Source organism: Dendrobates tinctorius, unplaced genomic scaffold, assembly GCF_039654945.1.
Source record: "Dendrobates tinctorius isolate UK_male_01 unplaced genomic scaffold, ASM3965494v1 ptg000039l, whole genome shotgun sequence".
Classification (NCBI taxonomy): Eukaryota; Metazoa; Chordata; class Amphibia; order Anura; family Dendrobatidae; genus Dendrobates; species Dendrobates tinctorius.
Genome location: NW_027361707.1, coordinates 9669485 through 9691723, shown reverse-complemented (window position 1 = coordinate 9691723; position 22239 = coordinate 9669485). Strand labels below are relative to the sequence as shown.

Genomic DNA, 22239 nt, shown 5'->3' with positions numbered 1-22239 from the left:
TCAGTGATAATCTCCTTCTGATAAAATACTAATTGTATTGAAACTACAGCAAGACACATCACTGGAATCAGGGTCTACATCATGCTGCTCTCAGAATACATCCCAAAAACCTGCTGACAGATTCCCTTTTAAGGTCTCGGTAGGTATTACAATAGAAGTCTTCCTATGGCGATGGCTGTCTCTCTCCTGGACCTTGTAGTGCAGTAATGGGGGGTATTACACTAGCCTATATTGCTAGGATTAATGCATGTGTTCATGAGTCTGTGGTTAAGCAGAAACCCTGTCCTTTAGGCCACCTGGCTGCTTTGTCTGATTCAATATGGCTGCGTTCACATCCTCCGCTGGTTTTGCCTCCTATTTTTAGATCATCGAGCCTGGCAACAGGGTACAGAATTATTAATTGACTCGAGCGGCTGATTTTATGAAGAGCTGCTTAGTATTCGTCTCTGGCATGGCTGAAGGTGCCAGCCGGTATTGTGCCGGCGGCATGACTTGGTACTTATTGGCGTGCTCCATTTTTGTACTTATCATGAAGCTCCATCAGCCCATAGTCATTGGCCCTTTCTGATCCAATATCTGTCCTTGTCCGATATTACGATTTTCCTGTTCCGCTCCGATGTTTGAAGACGTCCGACTTGTCTTAATTTTTTTGTTGCATTGAATTTAAAATTAGTGCTGACTTGGCCATGTGTTCTGAAAAATCAAACCATTTAGTCTCTAGCTGCTACAAAACTACAAATCCCAGCCAGCTCAGCGGTTTCTGTGACTCCTATAGATTACATTGCTCATGTGCACAGTAAAACATATTTCTCCTACACCTCATTGGGGGACACAGAGACAGTGGGTGTTATGCTGCTGCCACTAGGAGGACAGTAAGTAAACCAAAAAAAAAGTTAGCTCCTCCCCTGCAGTATTCACCCTCTCGCTGGCTGAGATTTCTCCGGTTCTTTGCTTAGTGTCTGTAGGAGGCACTTGGGTCTTGTTTCAGACCCCACCGTTTTTATTTTTTAATTAACGGATTGAAGGGGGCGACGGTTCCTTTCTATGGCCCGCTCTCCCCTGAGCCAACAGGCAAGCACGTGGAGTAACCCTTCACGTACACTTTCCTGCAACGAATGGGGCTGATTCTTCTGACCATGGTTCCCTTACGGTCGGTACTCCACAGATATGAGGGCAAGCGCAACAGGACGTAGCACAGGAGTGCATGGAGAAGTACTTAAGCAGCGCTTTTTCGGATGCCCTGAATCAGCCCCAGAGCTCTCCATCCCCCTGCCACAGGGTGGATTGATTGAGCAATACCCCTTTAAGACCTCCTCCTCCAGCTCTGCTACATCGCCTGGAGGATGAGACAAGAAGTCCCCGGACAGCGACGACCTGCCTGAGAACAGGAGTGGAGGTATGGGGCCGGGTCCTAACCCCCCGGGAGAAGCGCTGACTTGACATCAACGGTGGTGCACGCCCCCCCGCGCTCGGGTAGGCCAAAAATTTAGTCCCGGCTTTTCTGGCCTGCTAGGCCGCAGTTTGAATAGCGCTGCCCACTAGTGCCGCCCTCTCCACCCCCGGCGCCTACCGCGGGTAGGCCAAAAATTTAGTCCCTGGCTTTTCCGGCCTACTAGGCCGCAATTTGATTAGCGCCGCCCGCGCTAATGTCGCCGCCCCCCCCCCCCCCCCCCTATAGACACCTTTCATTACTTATGAGATGCGCAATTCTATTCTCGGGGGCCATGTCTTCAGCTGCTGTTAACCCTTTCATGAGTGCTATGCCTGCTCTAGACAGCCGGATACCGGGTGACACCACAAGACACGTTTTTTCCTCCCGGGGGACCCAGCACAGGACCGGGTAAGCTGCATCTGCCCTCAGATTAAAGCTTAACCCCTTCACGGCACATTCCCTGCAGCTGCAGACACTCTGCCTTTAACCCTTTCAGGAGCTCTATGCCTCAATCTAAGGAGGCTAAATGGGCTGTTAAAAAGCACACTGCGTTTTTTACCATGTGTACCACTTGCAAGTCTGCCTTACCCAGTGCACAGACTAATCCGTTATACACGGATGGTGACCCGGACTGCGCCCTGACCTGCGCTCCAATGTCCCTCGCCGCCGCTGCTGACGGGCTTCCTGCGTTTAGTAACCCTGAGTGAGCTGCGTCCCTGTCACGGTCAGTGGAGTCTCTGACCCAGGCATAAAGCGTCCTTACCTCCCGCGGAGGGCTCTGGCATCAGCCGGGAACCGTCCCCCAGCAGGGACCATACTCTTCCAAGGGATGGTCAGCGCCTCAGCATCGGCGACTCCTGTCTCTCGTTCGCCCTCTCCTGAGGTTCATAGCGAGCACAGCTCTGATTTCGAATTTGACACGTCAGCCCCTCAGAATCCCCCAACTGACCAAGAGTCGCTTGATTCTCTTATAGAATCAGTCAACAGGATTCTGAGGTTGGATGAGGAAAATATTCCCGCTCCAGCACACCCCAGCGCATTTAAGGAAACCTAGCATGTGCGCACGTTATTTATCAGCCGTCCAGAAACATATGGATCGGCCACATGAGCGGTTCACAGGGCAAAAGTCTACTCAGGCTAAATACCCTTTTCATCCAGACCTAATGTAGGATTGGTTACAGTCCCCTCCAGTGGACCCTCCTGTATCACGTCTTGCTTCTAAAACGCTCCTATCTGTTTCTGAGGGTTCCTCAGTCAGAAACCCCTCCGATTGTCAAATTGACTACCTTGCCCGTTCAGTTTTTTGAAGCTTCAAGAGTAGCATTTTTTTCCATCTTTCGCGGCAATTTGGGTAACCAAGGCAATGGTCGCTTGAGCAGAAGTCTTGATTACTTCCTTCCAAGGCACCAATCTTCCTCCGGAGGCAACCACTGTCGCCAGGCAGATACTTCACACAGCTGACTTTGTAGTAGACGCTTCTTTTGATGCCGCCAATTGCGCGGCTCAAACTGCCGCTAATGTGATCTCCATTAAAAGAACCCTGTGGCTCCGTGGCTGGCGGGCGGATGCCACACCTAAAAGATCGTTGTCTTTTCTCCCCTTTCAAACGGGTCGTTGTTTTGGAGAGAAACTGGACCAACTCCTTTCCTATACTACCGGGGGAAAAAGTAAATTCCTTCCTCAACAATAGGGGCTGTTTCGCAACCAACAGCCGACGAGTTTTCGATCTTCTCTCAACAATTCCGGTTGGTCCTCCTCTACCTTCTCTTCTGGATCAGGTCAGTCCCCGCGCGGAGATAGAGGCTCCCAGGTCTCATACAGACCTAACCGCTCTTGGAAACCCAGGCCTAGGGCTTCTGGATCTAGGGGAGCCAAATCTCATAGATCTACCCAATGATGACAAGTGGGTCAGGGAGGCTGGTGTCCTCCGGATACAAGAGATAATTTGCGACTTGATCCAGCCTGAATACCTTTACAAACATTGCCTAATTCATTCTCAGGCCTCTGAGGATGCAGCCTGCAATTGGCAGTACCTCACTGTTGACTCCGTGGTACATGGGGTATTAGCAGATGTATGCTCCCCACTCAGGGACTGCTTTAGATGTCCCACTGTCTCTGTGACCCCCAATGAGGCGTAGGAGAAATAAGGTTTTTTGTGTACTCACCGTGAAATCCTTTCCTCCGAGCCAATCATTGGGGGACACAGCACCCACCCTGTTTAGCCTATTGGCTCATTGTAGCATTCTTAGGCTTTGACTTAGTTATGGTTATTATTGACTGTTTATGCTCCTACTGCTTTTTTCACCGAACTGGAGAAATCTCAGCCAGCGAGAGGGTGTATACTGCAGGGGAGGAGCTAACTTTTTTTCTGGCTTACTTGGTGTCCTCCTTGTGGCCAGCAGCATAACACCCACTGTCTGTGTCCCCCAATGATTGGCTTGGAGAAAAGGATTTTACAGTGAGTACACAAAAATCCCTATTTTTGCACCATATTTATTAAAGCTGTGAACACTTTTTATTTTTTTTTTTCCTTTTTTAACCGGCGGAGATCAGAGTGAAAAATAGATAATTTGTTTGACCATGTTTTGGCTTCAGCAAGCTCCTGGTGTAGCCTTTGTCTTATGTTGTCACGTCACAAGCGTTCGTGTGTTTTCAGTGGGGAGAGAGGAGAAAACTGGTGCCAGACCCCTCTGATCTCCCCTGAAAATCAGGGCTGTGGAGGTTTTTCTTATTGACTCCACAGTCCCCTGCTGAAAGCAAAAAGGCATTGATAATTTCAACAAGTCTGATCCTCATGTCCCCCCCCCCACAAAATGACAGTGTACAGCCCTGAAGCCCTCATGCCTATCAAAAGGTCATCTGGTCCTGCCAAAATCAACGTCTTGTGCCTACTTTTGTTTTGGTCAAATCAGTTTTCTAAATTTTTTTTTTTTGTTCTGTTTATCATCTCCTCCATCCCTTTTATTACAGTATTAATAGTAAAAATTACAAATCTTGCATTCTTCACACCGACTGTGTGCTTCCTGTCCTCTCAAGAACAAACACATGTACATTAGCCACAACAGACAGATTTCCCCCCCCCCTTTCTTTTTGAAGTGTCTAATGACTGTGTGCAAAATGTCATTGTGAAGGCAGGGAAAGGGATGTATAGAGGTGTTTCCTTTCAGTGTAATCCTGCCTTTGATCATATTGAAACTGCTGTAAAGTCTTCCTGAAATAACTAGCACCCAGTGGCCAGTGTGAAAATTGTGGTGTTTTTTTTTTTTTTTTTTTACTAAAGATCTTGACATGAGCAAAAAAAAAAAAATTGAAATGAATACATGTATCACAAAAATCTAATTTATCCTGAAATGTTTTTTTACAATAAGTCATTTACTGAGGACACAATGACTTAAATAAAAAAAAAATAAAAAAAATCCGTTTTCTCTTCCAGCCCGACTGAGGGGTAGAAAAAAAAAGTGTGTATGTTTTTTTTTTTTTTTTTTTTTTCAATCTCTAGAGCTCTAGAGGAATAGCTTTTATACCTGCCTTGAATCCAAAAAATAGACGGACGGACAGCAACGTGGTCTGACCCCTTTCGGTTCTGTAGAACGTAGAAAACCTACATTTATTGTGCTTACTTATTTTTTTTACTCCTCTTGAAGAATATAAATTTAGCCTTGCTGGTGATGGTTGGTGTCGTTAGTGTGTTTGTTATTTTGCATAGTTTGTGGCACTTGAGGTTAAACAGATGGTCTGAAATATCGCCAATAACTCTCCTCCATATGAAGTGCTGCACAGATTATGGCAAGGAGGAGTCCTCGCTACGCCCTGAGAGAGAGAGATATATATATATATATATATATATATATATATATATATATATATATATATATATATTCACACACGTAGGAATTCATTAGATGTGAAAGCACACCTTGGCTGAACCCGATGTGTTGTAAAATGTTGTTTTTTTTTTTTGTAATATATTTAATTTCTTTGTTTTGCAGATCGCATTAAACGGTACCTCTTTCACTGACGGACCCTTCAGTTCCGATTTCACAGGCGTCCCACAGGTAAAAGATTGTGTGTGTGTGGGGAAACATTTGCTCATGACATGGAAGCAGATGTGAAGAGCTTGTGTGCTTTAGTCTATACTTTTTTTTTTTTTTTTTTCTTTCTACATACCACTACTGGATTGTCCACTACTGGAATAACCCTTATTAATAAGGGCAAGGGAAAAAAAACCCTTAAAGGGAACCTGTCGCCTCATTTTTCGCATATAAGCTGCGACCACCGCCATTAGGGGCTTATCTAGCCCCTGATGTAACCTGAAAGATAAGAAAAACAAGTTGGATTATACTCACCCAGGGGCGGTCCGGTCCGATGGGTGTCCGGGTCCGACGGCTCCCATCTTCATGCAGTGACTTCCTCTTCCTTGCTTCTGGCATGGCTCCTGCGCAGGTGTACTGATCTGCCCCGTTGAGGGCAGAGTAACGTACTGCAGTGCGCAGGCGCCGGACCTCTTTGACCTTTTCTGGCGCCTGCGCACTGCAGTACTCTGCTCTGCCCTCAACAGGACAGAGAATTACGCCTGCGCAAGAGCCAAGACGCGAAGCAAGGAAGAGAATGTCATCGCATGAAGATGGGAGGCACCGGACCCGCGACACTAATCATCCCGGACCGCCCCCGGGTGAGTATAATCTAACTTGTTTTTCTTATCTTTCAGGTTACATTCTACAGCATTACAGAATGCTGTAGATAAGCCCCTAATGGCGGTCGCCGCAGCTTATATGCGAAAAATGAGGTGACAGATTCCCTTTAAGAACAATGGCCACATCCCAGACTGGTGTGGCTCCTCTGTAGTCACTGCTGCATTCCCCAACAGTCTTCTTGATCAATGTCTGCTTTTGCAAAATGTGAATGCTGCAGACAAGACTATATGCAATCCATTGAATGCTTTTGTTTATCTTTCACAAGTCGTCATCTTTCTGTGGGTGGTGTGTTGCCGATGGTAATTATTTATTTTTCATATGAACTATTTGCTCATTTGTTTCGTGGTCAATGGCATTGTTACACAGGCTGATAATTACTAACAAGGATTCCTGCAAACGCTTGTTCACTGGTTATCCAAATGCACATTAAAATGCCGGGCCGTGGAGTCGGTAAGCCAAACTTCCGATCCCTCAATGTCCCTGACTCCCGAATCCACTGGTCACTAGTGAGCATGTACATAAAGTGCAGCACAGATTCATCCCAACTACGACCACAGCCCCGGTCACTACTGAGCATGGACATAAAGTGCAGCACAGATTCATCTCATCTATAACTCCACAACACTGGTCACTACTGACCATGTGCATAAAGTGCAGCACAGATTCATCTCCTCTATGACCCCACAGCACTGGTCACTACTGAGCATGTGCATAAAGTGCAGCACAGATTCATCTCATCTATGACCCCACAGCCCCGGTCACTACTGAGCATGTACATAAAGTGCAGCACAGATTCATCTCATCTACGACCCCACAGTACTGGTCACTACTGAGCATGGACATAAAGTGCATCACAGATTCATCTCCACGCCGACCCCACAGCACTGGTCACTACTGAGCATGGACATAAATGGCAGCACAGATTCATCTCATCTATGACCCCACAGCACTGGTCACTACTGAGCATGTGCATAAAGTGCAGCACAGATTCATCTCATCAATGACCCCACAGTACTGGTCACTACTGTGCATGGACATAAAGTGCAGCACAGATTCATCTCATCTATGACCCCACAGCCCCGGTCACTACTGAGCATGTACATAAAGTGCAGCACAGATTCATCTCATCTATGACCCCACAGTACTGGTCACTACTGAGCATGGACATAAAGTGCAGCACAGATTCATCTCATCTATGACCCCACAGCACTGGTCACTACTGAGCGTGTGCATAAAGTGCAGCACAGATTCATCTCATCAATGACCCCACAGTACTGGTCACTACTGTGCATGGACATAAAGTGCAGCAAAGATTCATCTCCGCTACGACTCCACAGCACTGGTCACTACTGAGCATGGACATAAAGTGCAGCACAGATTCATCTCATCTATGACTCCACAGCACTGGTCACTACTGAGCATGTACATAAAGTGCAGCACAGATTCATCTCATCTCCGAACCCACAGCACTGGTCACCACTGAGCATGTACATAAAGTGCAGCACAGATTCATCTCATCTCCGAACCCACAGCACTGGTCACTACTGAGCATGTGCATAAAGTGCAGCACAGATTCATCTCATCTATGACTCCACAGCACTGGTCACTACTGATCATGTACATAAAGTGCAGCACAGATTCATCTCATCTCCGAACCCACAGCACTGGTCACTACTGAGCATGTGCATAAAGTGCAGCACAGATTCATCTCATCTATGACTCCACAGCACTGGTCACTACTGAGCATGTACATAAAGTGCAGCACAGATTCATCTCATCTCCGAACCCACAGCACTGGTCACTACTGAGCATGGACATAAAGGGCAGCACAGATTCATCTCCACTAAAAGCCCAGATCATGAACGGAGCAGACATTTATAAAATATTTCATAACTTTCCCAAATTCTTATGAAAAAATGTACTACACATCCTGCATTATACTACTGTACCCAATGTATTATATATTGTCGTAGTTGTCCCATTTTTTCCTGACTCGTACGCCACCAAAATGGAATCAGATTGTACATCCCTGATTAAAATGTAAGGGTTAATGCATGGATCGTCTCTGTGCATGCTGCAGGTCCACAATAGTGACATAATAGTAGACGGATGGGTTTTCTATGCACAGGCGTAGTGTTTCTTTTGGAGATGTCTTCTTGCGGTATCGATTTGTATAATTAATTAATTAATGGGAGTGCCGCTCTGGGCAATCCCTGGTTATTCATAGCAAGCTTGTTATAATAATGGCCATCCTGTGGACCTGAGCAAGCAGAATCTATTGATCTGAGAAAGTTCGGGATACTTATGGTGTGTTGTATGGCTGCTTTTAAGCATTGTACATGCAGAATAAATATACGCCACTCAACGTATTAGGCCCACAGTATTTACCTCTGTCCCTCCTTGGGACCTCAATTTAGTCCTAAATGATTTACGGAAGAACCTTTACGTACCTCTAGACCAGGCAGACCTCAGGTCGGTAACGCTCAAGGCATTTTTTTCTAGTGGCAATAACCTTAGTAAGACTTATAGGGTAGATCCAGGCTCTTTCCATAAGAGACGCATATCTGAGGATCCAGGAGGACTGTATCATCTTGAAATTGGATCCTGGCTTCCTTCCCAAAGTGGTAATTGACTTTCACAGAAACTGGGAGATAATATTGCCCACCTTCTGTCAAGACCATAAGAACGAGAGAGAACGCTCTCTCCACTCTTTGGACGTTAAAAGGATAGTACTACAGTACCTAAAACTCATGAAAAGCTGGAGCGTAGACTCGAACCTCTTCATCCAAATGGCAGGAAAGAAAAGCGGAAAGAAAGCATCGAAAGCCACCTTATCCAGATGGATAAAATCAATCATTACCGCAGCATATACCTTGGCGGGAAAGACTCTGCCGGAAGGCCTCAGGGCTCACTCGCTGAGAGCTATCTCCGCAGACAGTGCAGGGGCTTCTATGGACCAGATCTGCAGGTCCGCAATAAATACTTTTTGTAGGCATTCTAAACTTGGACGTTCTGTCAAACCAACAGACGGCTTTCGGGAGGAAAGTCCTCCAAGCAGTAATCCCGCCCTAATAGGAGTTATTTGGTACTTCTCCTGGTAGTGCTGTCCGGGAGTCATTTCCGCAGCATTTCTGCAATGTGGGCACTTAGCCTAAGACCTTTATTAATAAAAAAAACCCAAAAAAATATGTGCTATGGTTGTGTCTGTAAAAACCCAAACTTATGGGTATGTTCCAGCGACAAGTGTTTAAGTTCTTGATGTTGCAGATTTTCTGTACCTATTTTTTTTTTTTGTTTATTTTCCATCCTGTTTTTCATTGTGTTTTTACATACGTTCTTACCTCATTTTTTGAGGATGTAGGTTGTTGTCTCTTATTTTTGTATGTTATGCTTTAAATCTGCATTTTTATTTTTTTTTATACTTCCTAGTATTTGGCTTTGAAAACCTATTTCTACCTTTCTCTCCCTACAAATGTTAAGAAAAACAAAACAAATGCTATTTCTTAGTCACCTTGCGTCCCAAAAATTTTTGGTCAAAGTCACAAACCCAAAACTTACACCAACTAAAATTCGGTCTGCAATAAAACAAGCCCTTTAATACCCTTCCCCTTCTCAAATAAAAAAGGCCAAATTTTACACGTCTGACCACTGTCCCTTTGAGGTAATAACTCTGGAACGCTTCAACAGATCCAAACAGCGCACATAAGGAAAAAATTCCCAAAAATTAAAAAAAAAAAACACATTTCAAAGGTAACTCACCAAAACCCTGACTAATGCACTTGCAGGATGCAGCAGACCTCCATTGATAAAGGCTGGGGCAGCATAGGTGCAAACCACTGATGAGAACAGCCAGTAACCCAATATGGTCTGGCTGTCTAGTGGAAAAAAAAATGCACACAAATAGGGCTTCAACAGATCCCAATGATTCTGAGATTTTTTTTTCGTGGCATATGGTACTTTATGATAGTGGTAACATTTAGTTTGATATTTGTTTATGGATTTATTTGTGAAAAAAAAACCCAGAAACTTGGCAAAAAATATCATTTTTCAAACTTCTTATTTTTGTGCCCTTAAATCAGAGAGTTAAGGGCCTGTCACACTAAGCGATATCGCTAGCAATAGCGCTATAACTTTTGACGTTATAACGATATTGCTAGCGATATCGCTGTGTGTGTGATACTTACCTACGACCACTCCCCCGCTGGTTATCGCTGATCGCGTGAGAACGTCCTGGACCGTTTCTCGTCGTCAGCTTCCTGCGGCGCTTCCTGTGGAGAGATGAGCGTGGAGCCGGGCGGGAGGACGCAGGATCGCCTGGTGTGACAGGTAAGTAGTGACCCCCGTCCCCTGCTATGTCGCTGGTGAGATCTGCCTGTGTGGCAGCTCACTAGCGACCACTTAGCGATGTACCAGCGATCCTGACCGCGTCATATCGCTGGTCGGGATCGCTGGTGCATCGCCAAGTGTGACAGTACCTTTATTGTCACACAAAATAGTTAATAAGCAACATTTCCCAATTGTCTTCTTTACCTCAGCACAATTATTAAAACCTTATTTATTTTTTTGTTAGGAAGTTAAAAGGGTTCCAAGTTGGCCAGCGATTTTCAAACAAAATTAACAATGCCTTTTTTGTTAGGGACCTCATCATATTTGAAGTGACTTTGAGGGGTCTATATGACAGAAAATACCCAAAAATGACACCATTTGAAAAACTGTACCTTTCAAGGTGCTCAACACCGCATTCAAGAGGTTTATTAAGGCTTCAAGTGCTTCCCAGCAACTAAAGCAGTATGGAACAAAAAATAGTTAACACTTTTTTTGCATTTTTTTTTTTTTTTTTTTTTTCTAACTTTAGACCCTACTTTTTATTTCCATTTGGTTAACAGAAGAGAATATGGACCCCAAAATTTGTTGTACAATTTCTTCTGAGTATGCCAATTCCCTCTATGTGGGAGAAAACATTTGAGCGCACGGCAGGGCTCCAAAGGAAAGGAGCGCCATTTGACGTTTTAAACATAAAATTGGTTGTAATAGCTAGTGGACTCCATATCACATTTGGAGAGCACCTGATGAGGCTAAACAGTGGAAATCCCTCACAAGTGACCCCATTTTGGAAACTAGACCCCTAGGAAAGAAAATATCTAAACTCATTAGATATATTCACACAGGTGTACACCACCAATTAGATATTAAAAAGAGGGAAAGGGAAGGAAAAGGGTTAAGTGAATAAAAAATGTACTTATTTTTAAAATTATAAATTAAATGAGTTGTACATAGATCTTAAGATGTACATTGGATCACAGTGTGTGAACCATTATACAAGTGCCGCTGTGATCCACTAGTTCCCTAGTGATAGGTCTTAGATTGTATAATATAAATGATACCCCAGCTATGACCCTCAAATAATGCTGGTATTCAATTTATTATAGACACTTAGGCTTTGTGCACACGTAGTGTGTTTTTTTTTTTTTTTTGCATTTTCGCGGCGTTTCTTAACGCGCGATTTTGCCGCAAAAACGCAAAAAAAAGCATCCCATGCAATCCTATGACATTCCCCACATGCTGTGCTAATGCTGCGTATTTTTCTGCTGCGGAATCGCATCGCGGAAAAATCCGCAGCATGCTCAATCTTTGTGCGGAATCGCGGGAATTCCGTACACATAGGATTGCGTTGTTCCGCTTTCTTTCCGCATGTGGCTATGGCCCACCATGCGCAAAGTAAGCGGATCATGTGCTGATGGTAAAAACGCATGTGAATTCGCATGCTTTTTACCCGCGGCGGGATTTGCGGAAATTTTCGCAGCATTTCTGCAATGTGGGTACATAGCCTAAATGTCTAATTATAGGGCTATGTGCGCACAGTGCGGATTCTGTGTTTCTGGCCCTGCGGGTCCGTAGCAGTTTCTGCTGCGTTGTACAGTACCATTGTTTGCAACGGTAAAACCAAAAACACTGTGTACATGCTGTGGATTTTTCCGCGCGGATTTGCTGCGGGTTACAATCCGCAGCATGTCAATTCTTTGTGCTGATTCCGCTGTGGTTTCACACCTTCAACATTGTAGAGCTGTGAAACCGCAGGGCTAAACCGCAGGTATTTTGACCTGAGATTTTACCTGGGGATTTTTACAAATCCGTGCGGAAAAATCCGCAGGACCAAAATCTACGTGTGCACATAGCCTAAATTGGCCATAGATATCGTCTATATCCCCTTTTATGAACATGGGTTATAATATGCAGCAATGATAGATAATATCACTAGGGAACTAGTGGATCACAGTGGTGCTTATATTGTTCACACACTGTGATCCAATATACATCTTAAGATGTATGTACAATTCATTTAATTTATGATTTTAAAAATAAGATTTAGTATATTTTTTTTTTTTTTATTCACTTATCCCTATTTCACTTTCCCTCTTTCCAGAAACTAAACCCCTCAAGTAACTTATCTAGATGTATGGTGAGACCCGTGAACCCTCAGGTGCTTCACAGAAACTTAAAATGTTGAGCCGTGAAACAAAAACATCATATTTTTTTTTCTACAAAAAATGTTATTTTATAGCCCCCAATTTTTTATTTTTATTTTCACAATGGTAACCGGAGAAAATGAACTCCAAAATTTGTTGTGCAATTTCTCCTGAGTATGCTGATACCCCCATATGTAGGAAAAAGCTACTGTTTGGGCGCACAGCAGGGCTCATAAGAAGTAGTGAAATTTTTTTTTTTTTAACACAGACTTGGATGGAGTGGTCTGCAGGCATAATGTTGTGTTTGGAGAGGCCTTGATGTGCCTGAACAGTAGAAATCCCCCTCCCCCCATGACAACAAGCCCAGGGGCCCTGCTGTTAGAATTAAGGTGCCTGCTAATTCAATCACGTTAAAAGTGGTGCCACATTTTAGCCATGAAGTACCCAATACGTCCAATGTCGGGAAGGGGATATGGTACCAATAAATTCTGTCGCACAAAAAATAAGGTCTCGCACAGCTCTGCCGAAAAAATTAAGGTACAGCTATTAAGGGCATGTCACACTAAGGCTGGTTTCACATTAGCGTTTTTTAAGCGCACGCACGGCCGGGGGTAGCTCCGCCCCCGAGCCGGCTCTCTGCCCGGCGTGCACGCCCCTTGCTTGTAGCGCCGCCTCCTAGTGCACAGCGGCGCCTGCGATCGGCGCACCCTATCTTTAGCATAGGGTGCGCAGATCGTGCGCAGGCCGTGCGCTAGTTGCGCTTTGACCTGCGCTGCGCACTTTTGACGGTGCGCCGTGCGCGCCAAAATCCGAAAAGTTTGATTTTGGCGCGCACGGCGCACCGTCAAAAGTGCGCAGCGCAGGTCAAAGCGCAACTAGCGCACGGCCTGCGCACGATCTGCGCACCCTATGCTAAAGATAGTGCGCTAGGAGGCGGCGCTACAAGCAAGGGGCGGGCACGCCGGGCAGAGAGCCGGCTCGGGGGCGGAGCTACCCCCGGCCGTGCGTACGCTTAAAAAGCGCTAATGTGAAACCACCCTAAGAGATATCGCTAGCAATATCGCTGTAACTTGTGACGTTATAGCGATATTGCTAGCAATATCTCTGTGTTTGATACTTACCTACGACCGGCTCCCCCGCTGCTTATCGCTGATCGCGCGAGAACGTTCAGGACCGTTTCTCGTCGTCGGCTTCCTGCGGCGCTTCCTGCTGTGACGACGAGCGACGCGTGGAGCCGGGCGGGAGGACGCAGGATCGCCTGGTGTGACAGGTAAGTAGTGACCCCCGTCCCCAGCGATGTCGCTAGTGAGATCTGCCTATGTGGCAGCTCACTAGCGACCACTTAGCGATGTACCAGCGATCCTGACCGCGTCATATCGCTGGTCAGGATCGCTGGTACATCGCTAAGTGTGACAGTACCTTTAAAGTATGGTGACATAGCAAAACTTTTTTTTTTTTTTTTTTTTAATTATTAGAGAACCTGTCATCAGGATTTTGCTAAGTAAACTACAGGCATTGTCATGTTGCTGCTGTTAGACTGATTAAAATGATACCTGGGTTGAAGAAATCCGTCCCATTCAATCTGTGTTTAAGTTAATGAGATGCTCGTGCTCCGGAGCTGCCTGTGGGCACTGTCTTTTTTGTGCTCTGGCCTAATAGTCCTCATTCTGGGCTTAAATGACAGGTCACTGAACCCTAAGTGACCTGCCTTCTACTCTAAATACTGTGCCTGCACGGTTAATATTGTGGTCCTCCAAAAAAAAAAAATGCTATGTGCACTGCATTCTTAGATTCAGCCTTGATGATTTCCTCTTCTTGTGCGCACTCCCGCACTGGTCTTCAGTACACAGACTGAGAGCATCACTTGCAACAGATAGATGATACTACTGTGCATGCGCCGCAGCCAGTGCCATTTTGTTGGAGACAAATTTTTTTTTTTTTTTTTTAGACCACAAAAAAGGGTCAGAGACTTGAGAAGTGAATAACATTTTAGAAAACTTCCTTGAAAATGTGAAAAATTGCTGCAAAAATTATAACTACTTTGGCGCTCCCCCTCCCACTCTAAAAAAAATAAAATAAACGGACGTATAAGAAAACTTATTTGCATATAAAGTAGAAATATGACAAATGTCAGTTGTATAAAAAATATAGAGACACTTCATCCTGCTTTGCTGGAGATGTACGGTGCTGGTTTGGTGGAGGGGGAGCTGCCACGGTCCATGCGAGAGGCAATAATTGTTGTACTGCCGAAACAGGGTAAGGATCCGATAGATCCAGCCTCTTATCGTCCAATCTTGCCTAACCGCCTAAATAAAGTAAAGTAATAACGACAATAATACAGAGGGATCAATCCGGGTTTATGGCCAATAGTTCTACAGCACATAGCCTCAGGCGATTGGTTCTTAATTTGGGGGCAAAGGCGGATAATATGGGTTGGAGGGTTGTGGTGTCTTTAGACGCTGCTAAGGCGTTTGATAGTGTGGCGGTATTTGTGGGTGGTTCTGAGGGCTATGAGTTTTGGCAAGAAATTCATAAGTTGGGTGCAGCTGTTATATGCATCTGAGTGCTAGGGTACGGGTGAATGGCCTCCTGTCTGAGGATTTTCCTTGGAACACTGCAGGGGTGCCCTTTGTCTCCTCTGCTGTTTGCGATAGCTATAGAGCAGGGTTCCCCAACTCCAGTCCTCAAGGCCCACCAACAGATCATGTTTTCAGGATTTCCTTAGTATTGCCCAGGTGATAATTGCATCACCTGTACACAATACAAGGGAGGTCCTGAAAACATGACCTGTTGGTGGGCCTTGAGGACTGGAGTTGGGGAACCCTGCTATAGAGCCACTGGCGGCGGCAATACGGAGGGATAGGGATATAAAGCGTTATAGATATAGAGTATTAATTCTATAGAATTTGCCCTGTGCCAACCACACTGGAGCATTATGCAATATATAGAGGAGCTGAGGCGCAAGTATGATTTTGATCAGATTGACTCTACCTGCCACAGACAGAAATAGTTTCTTCCAGGCCCCCAGTTTGTTGAATCTCATAGGACCTCTGCGGAATTCGAGGGGGTTCATCACTTTGATGTATAGGGGCCTGTTGGACACTTTTTTTTACTGAGACATCCGTTAATGTTGAGGGGAAAAAAGGATGGCAGACTGGGTAAAGGGGCTAGTTCATGTTAAATGGAAATGTTTCAATCTGCTTTGTAATTTTGGTATCTGTCTGAAGTTTGTGTCAGACTGTATTACAGTTTTGATATATGCCTTAAAGGGAATCGGTCACCCCTTTTTTGAGATCATATAATGAGATCATTCAATTGTGTGTCACATAAGGATTCTCTTAGTACTTTTGCTTCCCCCTGACCCCGCACCTTTCATGCATAAATACCTTTTTTATATTGGTTCAGATGTATGTAAACTGCCACGGTCCGGTCCGCTGGGCGGGGCTTATTCACCTGCTTCCCCCCTCCCTGTCTTGCTCTAAGCATTTCTTCTTGTGTAGAGCAAGACAGGGAGGGGGGAGTAGGTGAAAAAACCCCGCCCAGCGGACCGGACCGTGGCAGTTCACATACATCTGAACCGATATAAAAAAAGGTATTTATGCATGAAAGGTGCGGGGTCAGGGGGAAGCAAAAGTACTAAGAGAATCCTTATGTGACACACAATTGAATGATATCATTATATGATAGCTCAAAAAAGGGGTGACAGATTCCCTTTAATAAAAAGTACTTGATTTAAAAAAAAAAAAAAAAAAAATTACAAATGTCAACTACCTATTTTGTGTGGTATGATTATTTGTTGAAGCGTGTACACATTAAAAAATTATTTTTTTTAATTCGGTTTCTTTAGCTTTTGTTTTTTTTAATTCAAAACTAAAGTATCCTATCACCAAAATGTACCTTTCAGGTTATCCCTCAAGTACCCTCACTTGTCTTCCCTTCTTTTGAGGTCCATGCTGTCAGACTCTACACCCCCTTCTCCATGCGAGTGGCGGTGGTGTATCGTCCTCCCGGCCCCTCCCATCAGTTCCTGGATCATTTTGCCACTTGGCTTCCACATTTTCTCTCCTGTGACATCCCTACCCTCATCATGGGTGATTTCAACATCCCCATTGCTCTTCCCCTCTCCCCATCTGCTACTCACCTTTTATCTCTAACCTCCTCATTTGGCCTTTCGCAGCTTACTAATTCTCCAACGCATGAAGACGGAAACTCCCTCGATTTGGTCTTCTCTCGGCTTTGTGCAGTGGATGATTTTGCAAACTCCCCTCTCCCGCTCTCTGACCACAATCTTCTTTCATTCTCTATCAAGAACTGCCAGGCTGCTCAGGTCACCCCCACTGTCCAGACTTATAGAAACATACAGGCCATTAACACCCAGAAACTTATGAAGAACTTGCAGTCTTCATTGGCCCCTATCTCCTCCCTCTCATGTCCTGATTCTGCATTGAAGCATTACAATGAAACACTTCAAAGTGCCCTGGATGAATTTGCACCCCCTATAAATAGAACACCACAACGCAGACGGCGACAACCCTGGCACACGGTGCAAACACGTTTCCTGCAGCGGTGCTCCAGGTGCGCCGAACGTCTGTGGAGAAAATCCAATCTACCCGAAGATTTCATCCATTTTAAGTTTATGCTTAGAACATACAACACTGCCCTTCACCTCTCCAAACAAACCTATTTCAACACCCTCATCACCTCACTGTCCAATAACCCGAAACGTCTCTTTGACACTTTTCATTCTCTACTCAATCCAAGAGTACAGGCCCCAACCACGGAGCTCCGAGCTGACGATCTGGCCAATTACTTCAAAGAAAAAATTGACCAGATCCGACAGGAAATTATCTCCCAATCACCTCATACCATGCACCGTCCTCCCTCCCCCACTGCATCTAACTCACTCTCTGATTTTGAACCAGTCACAGAAGAAGTAAGCAGGCTCCTTGCATCTTCTCACCCAACTACTTGCACCAGTGACCCATTTCCGTCACAGCTCCTTCAGTCCCTTTCCCCTGCTGTCACCCCTCACCTAACTAAAATATTTAACCTCTCTCTCTCTCTTCTGGTATTTTTCCCTTCTCATTTAAGCATGCCATCATACATCCACTACTTAAAAAACCATCCCTCGACCAAAACTGTGCCGCTAACTATAGACCTGTCTCTAATCTTCCCTTCATCTCTAAACTCCTGGAACGCCTGGTCCACTCCCGTCTTATCCGCTATCTCTCAGAAAACTCTCTTCTCGACCCTCTCCAATCCGGTTTCCGCTCTTTACACTCCACTGAAACTGCCCTCACTAAAGTCTCTAATGATCTGCTAACAGCTAAATCAAATGGTCATTACTCCATGCTAATTCTCTTGGATCTCTCTGCAGCATTCGACACTGTGGATCATCAGCTCCTCCTCACTATGCTCCGTTCCATTGGCCTCAAGGATACCGTTCTCTCCTGGTTCTCCTCCTATCTCTCCGACCGCTCCTTTACTGTATCTTTTGCCGGTTCCTCCTCCTCTCATTTTCCCCTTACTGTTGGGGTCCCCCAAGGATCGGTTCTAGGTCCCCTCCTCTTCTCCTTGTACACTGCCCCTATTGGTCAAACAATCAGTAGGTTTGGTTTCCAGTATCATCTCTATGCTGATGACACCCAATTATACGCTTCTTCTCCTGACATCACGCCAGCCTTTCTAGAAAACACCGGCGATTGTCTAAACGCTGTGTCTAATATCATGTCCTCACTATATCTGAAACTGAACCTGTCAAAGACTGAACTCCTGGTGTTTCCTCCCTCTACTAATGTACCTATACCCGACATTGCCATTTCTGTGTGTGGTTCCACTATTACTCCCCAGCAACAGGCCCGCTGTCTTGGGGTCATACTTGATTCCGAGCTTTCCTTTGCCCCCCACATTCGATCACTGGCTCGCTCTTGTCATCTGCACCTCAAAAACATTTCTAGAATTCGACCTTTTCTTACCTTTGACTCTGCAAAAACTCTTACTGTTTCTCTTATTCATTCTCGTCTCGACTATTGTAACTCTCTTCTAATCGGTCTCCCTCTTACCAAACTCTCCCCCCTCCAATCTGTCTTGAATGCTGCAGCCAGGATCATATTCCTCACCAATCGTTACACTGATGCCTCTACCTTGTGCCAGTCATTACACTGGCTACCCATCCACTCCAGAATTCAGTATAAACTTATTACCCTCACTCACAAAGCCCTCCATGGCTCAGCACCACCCTACATCTCCTCCCTTGTTTCAGTATACCACCCTACCGGCGCCCTCCGTTCTGCTGATGACCTGAGATTAGCATCCTCAATAGTCAGAACCTCCCACTCCCGTCTCCAAGACTTTACACGTGCCGCACCAATTCTTTGGAATGCACTTCCCAGGTCAATACAATTAGTCCCCAATCCCCACAATTTTAAGCGTGTCCTGAAAACGCATTTATTCAGACTGGCCTACCACCCCAACACATTAACCTAATCTATCCCTGTGTGGCAGAGCCAAAAGTTTTACCATAACCAGGTTCCCCGCATCATGTTCCCACATGCTTTATGCCTCCATTAGCCCTCTGTGTCTGTACTGTTACACACTTAACATTATGACTGGTCCATACAATTCAGGGTAACTGTTACCACCCACCTTTCGTGTCTCCCTCTTTCCTCATAGACTGTAAGCTTGCGAGCAGGGCCCTCTTTCCTCTTGGTATGTGTTATAATCTACTGTATGTGATTATTGTTATGCTGTAATGTCTATTGTCTGTACAAATCCCCTCTGAAATGTAAAGTGCTGCGGAATATGTCGGCGCTATAAAAATAAAATTTATTATTATATTATTTATATTAAAGTACAAAGTGTGATGAAAAAAACTGTCTGAACCAAGGAGATACATGAAGGCATTACAGAGTTCTTGCTTCATAAAGTGATGCAATTCAGAACTGAATTTTCCAGCGTAAAACCAGATTTTTGGTATTTCCAGTTCTGATTTTGTAAAGATATATAAAATGAAGGCCTGACCTGGGTTGGATTTGTATGGACTCTGAACGTGTTAAACTTTATTTTAAGGAGGTGTAGTGCTTCCAATCTTCTCTTTGGGTCATACTTTTATGATATATTCTAGCTATTAAACCGATTCTCCGCCCGGGTGGCGAGCATTTATATTGGTATATGGTCTCCATCCTGGTATGTGCAGCTTCCATCCTGCGCCCTAATCTTTTCATATGCTGCTCCCATCCTGCGCCCCCTTCCTGTCATGTCCAGCCCCCATCGTGCGCCCTCATTCTGTTTTGTGCGCCTCCATCTTGTCATGTGCTACTCTCTTCCTGTACCCTCATCCTGTCATGTGCCCCCACCCTGTTATGTGGTGCTCCCATCCTGCACCCCCATTTCTCCGCTGACGTATCTATAAAAATGGCACTGGAAAGTGCAGACTGCGCAGGTGCCTATTCCGGCGCCACATCCCGCCCTCTCCTGACATCACAGCCTTATTTCAATAATTTCCGCCCACCAACAAAATGGCGCCTAAAGTGCGCTATGCGCATGCGTTGTTTTCGACGGGGGATTCATGTCCCTGCCTCCGGCCCAAAGAGACCCTGTGGCGATACTGGATAGGTAAGTTGTTGTGCTGGAGATCACGGTATGCTTTCAGTGCTTACGCATACCGTGATCTCCTGGGCCACAATCCTCCTCCCCGGATGCGTAACTCTGTGGGGTCCAGACTGTGCAGGCTTCGGACAGAGTGACGTTCCTAGAGAGAGAGCGAGAGAGAGAGAGAGATACACATATATACACACACACACACAGACACCTTTACTTTAACACAAAATTAGGCGAGAAACCCACGGCAGAAAAAAGGTTAAAGGGGGATTGTCCAGGTTTGTTGATCAAGTCTGCAGTGACTGTCCCTTACCAGAATTTTAGAAGGATCAAAAAATTCAATAGAAATCAATAGGTAAAGATGTGAAAAGTTGTGAAAGTCACCAGTGACTTCATGGATGTTTGTAGTTGTATAAAATTGCTTAATATCTTTTTCCTTTTTTAATTAAAGGCACCATTTACATTTGGTCTGGGCCAGAGGGCACCTTACACCACGGGAGAACACTGCCTCCTGTGTAGGAGTGAACGAAAGGACCTTACACTCTCAGAGTGCGGCACAAAAAACTCAAGCAAAATAGCACTTTCCACATCTCCAAAATCCAACACCAAGATGCACCTTCCCTTGTGGGTATGCTCAGACTGCCGGCGGACGGTAGAAAGCGAGGATATCCACCACACGCAAGACCAATCGTTAGTGGTATGTTTGCTGCTACAATATTGTTTGATATTGTTTGAGGGAGTCTCGGCAGAGAGTGACTGTTCACACCAAGCACAGACGCTCGTTACCGCCTACTCGTCTTTTTGTTTTCTATCCTTCCTTCCTTGACTGACTGACTTTACAGGATGCAGAAAAAGGTAGAGATAGCTTGGAAACTGCTAAGGTGTGCTCAATTGTTTAACCACGCCAAGGTGTTACCGAGAGGCTGTGCTTGGTTTGATCAGTCATTGACTCCCTGATCCATGGTTGCGTGGGTCTGCCTACGTTTTTCTCAGTACTACTGGGTTCCATTTGTTAATCGTGTACTACATACACCTTTGTTTTTTTTTATCCCTTATATTTATAGAGTCAAGATTTCCTTTTGCACATGCCAGCGGGAAACAGCGGTTCAAAACAGGAATCTGTCGGCGGAGGGCGGATGTTAGTCGGAGCTCAGACTGTTGCACCCACCGTGGCCCTTAATAACGCTGCACCTCCAGAAATGTCATGCGGTTGTGAAGCATGTAATGAGCGCAGGTAAGACCCTTGTTTGCAGAAGCATCACAGTATGCTAGGATTTAAAAAAAATAAAAAAATTTGTTCTGAATTTTTTTTTCTCGTTCGCCTTTTTGGGGGACACAGAGACCATGGGTGTATGCTGCTGCCACTAGGAGGCTGACACTATGCACAAAAAAAGGTTAGCTCCTCCTCCGCAGTGTACACCCCACCGACCGGCAGGAAGGTCCTCAGTTTAGCTTAGTGTCAGTAGGAGGTGGACACGGGTCTTTCATTAGACCCATATCTACCTCGATGTGCGTCGTTCCTTTTCAGGTTCCAGGAGGGATACAATGTGAAGTCACAACTGTACTCCCACAAAGAGGCTATGAGTACGGCGTGTACTGCCACCCCGTATCCTCTTAGTTTTCCGGGCGGACCACAGGCTGAGCACAGGTGTCGTGCCAGCGAAAACAGATGGTCCTTGCCCCCCGCCTCCCACCCACTCGCCCACCAGAGCCTGTCGGTTGGACGAGGCGCGAATACGTAGAAGATGAGCAGACAGCGTGGGATACAGAAGGTACCTTTATTGGAGCAACGGAACATAAAGCCACAAGATGACCCGGGAGCGGCGCCAAAGTAGTGCCGCAGATTCTCGCACTGCTCGCGCCGTCCGACGGTCGCCGCATCCCTTTTTGGCCCCGGCGGCGGTGCGGGCCTTCTTCACCCCACCGCCGGTATTCTTGTGAGGGTTGCGTCTGGGAGCAGGGCTATGGCGGCGTCTCCTTTAGGGGCGGACGCGGCTGCGTCGCAATTCTTCCGCGCCGCCCCGTGCTGACAGGCGGCCGCCGTTTC

General features: G+C 45.6%; 1 protein-coding gene across 1 annotated transcript in view; it reads left to right on the top strand.

The window, feature by feature from the left end:
* FAM193A (family with sequence similarity 193 member A) overlaps positions 1 to 22239 on the top strand; it is a 129909-nt gene that overhangs the window by 21143 nt on the left and 86527 nt on the right. Inside the window, exons 2-4 of the mRNA XM_073574466.1 lie at positions 5422 to 5487; positions 20644 to 20889; positions 21257 to 21426. Of these exons, the coding sequence (XP_073430567.1) occupies positions 5422 to 5487; positions 20644 to 20889; positions 21257 to 21426 (482 nt within the window). The remainder of the gene's footprint in view (positions 1 to 5421; positions 5488 to 20643; positions 20890 to 21256; positions 21427 to 22239) is intronic.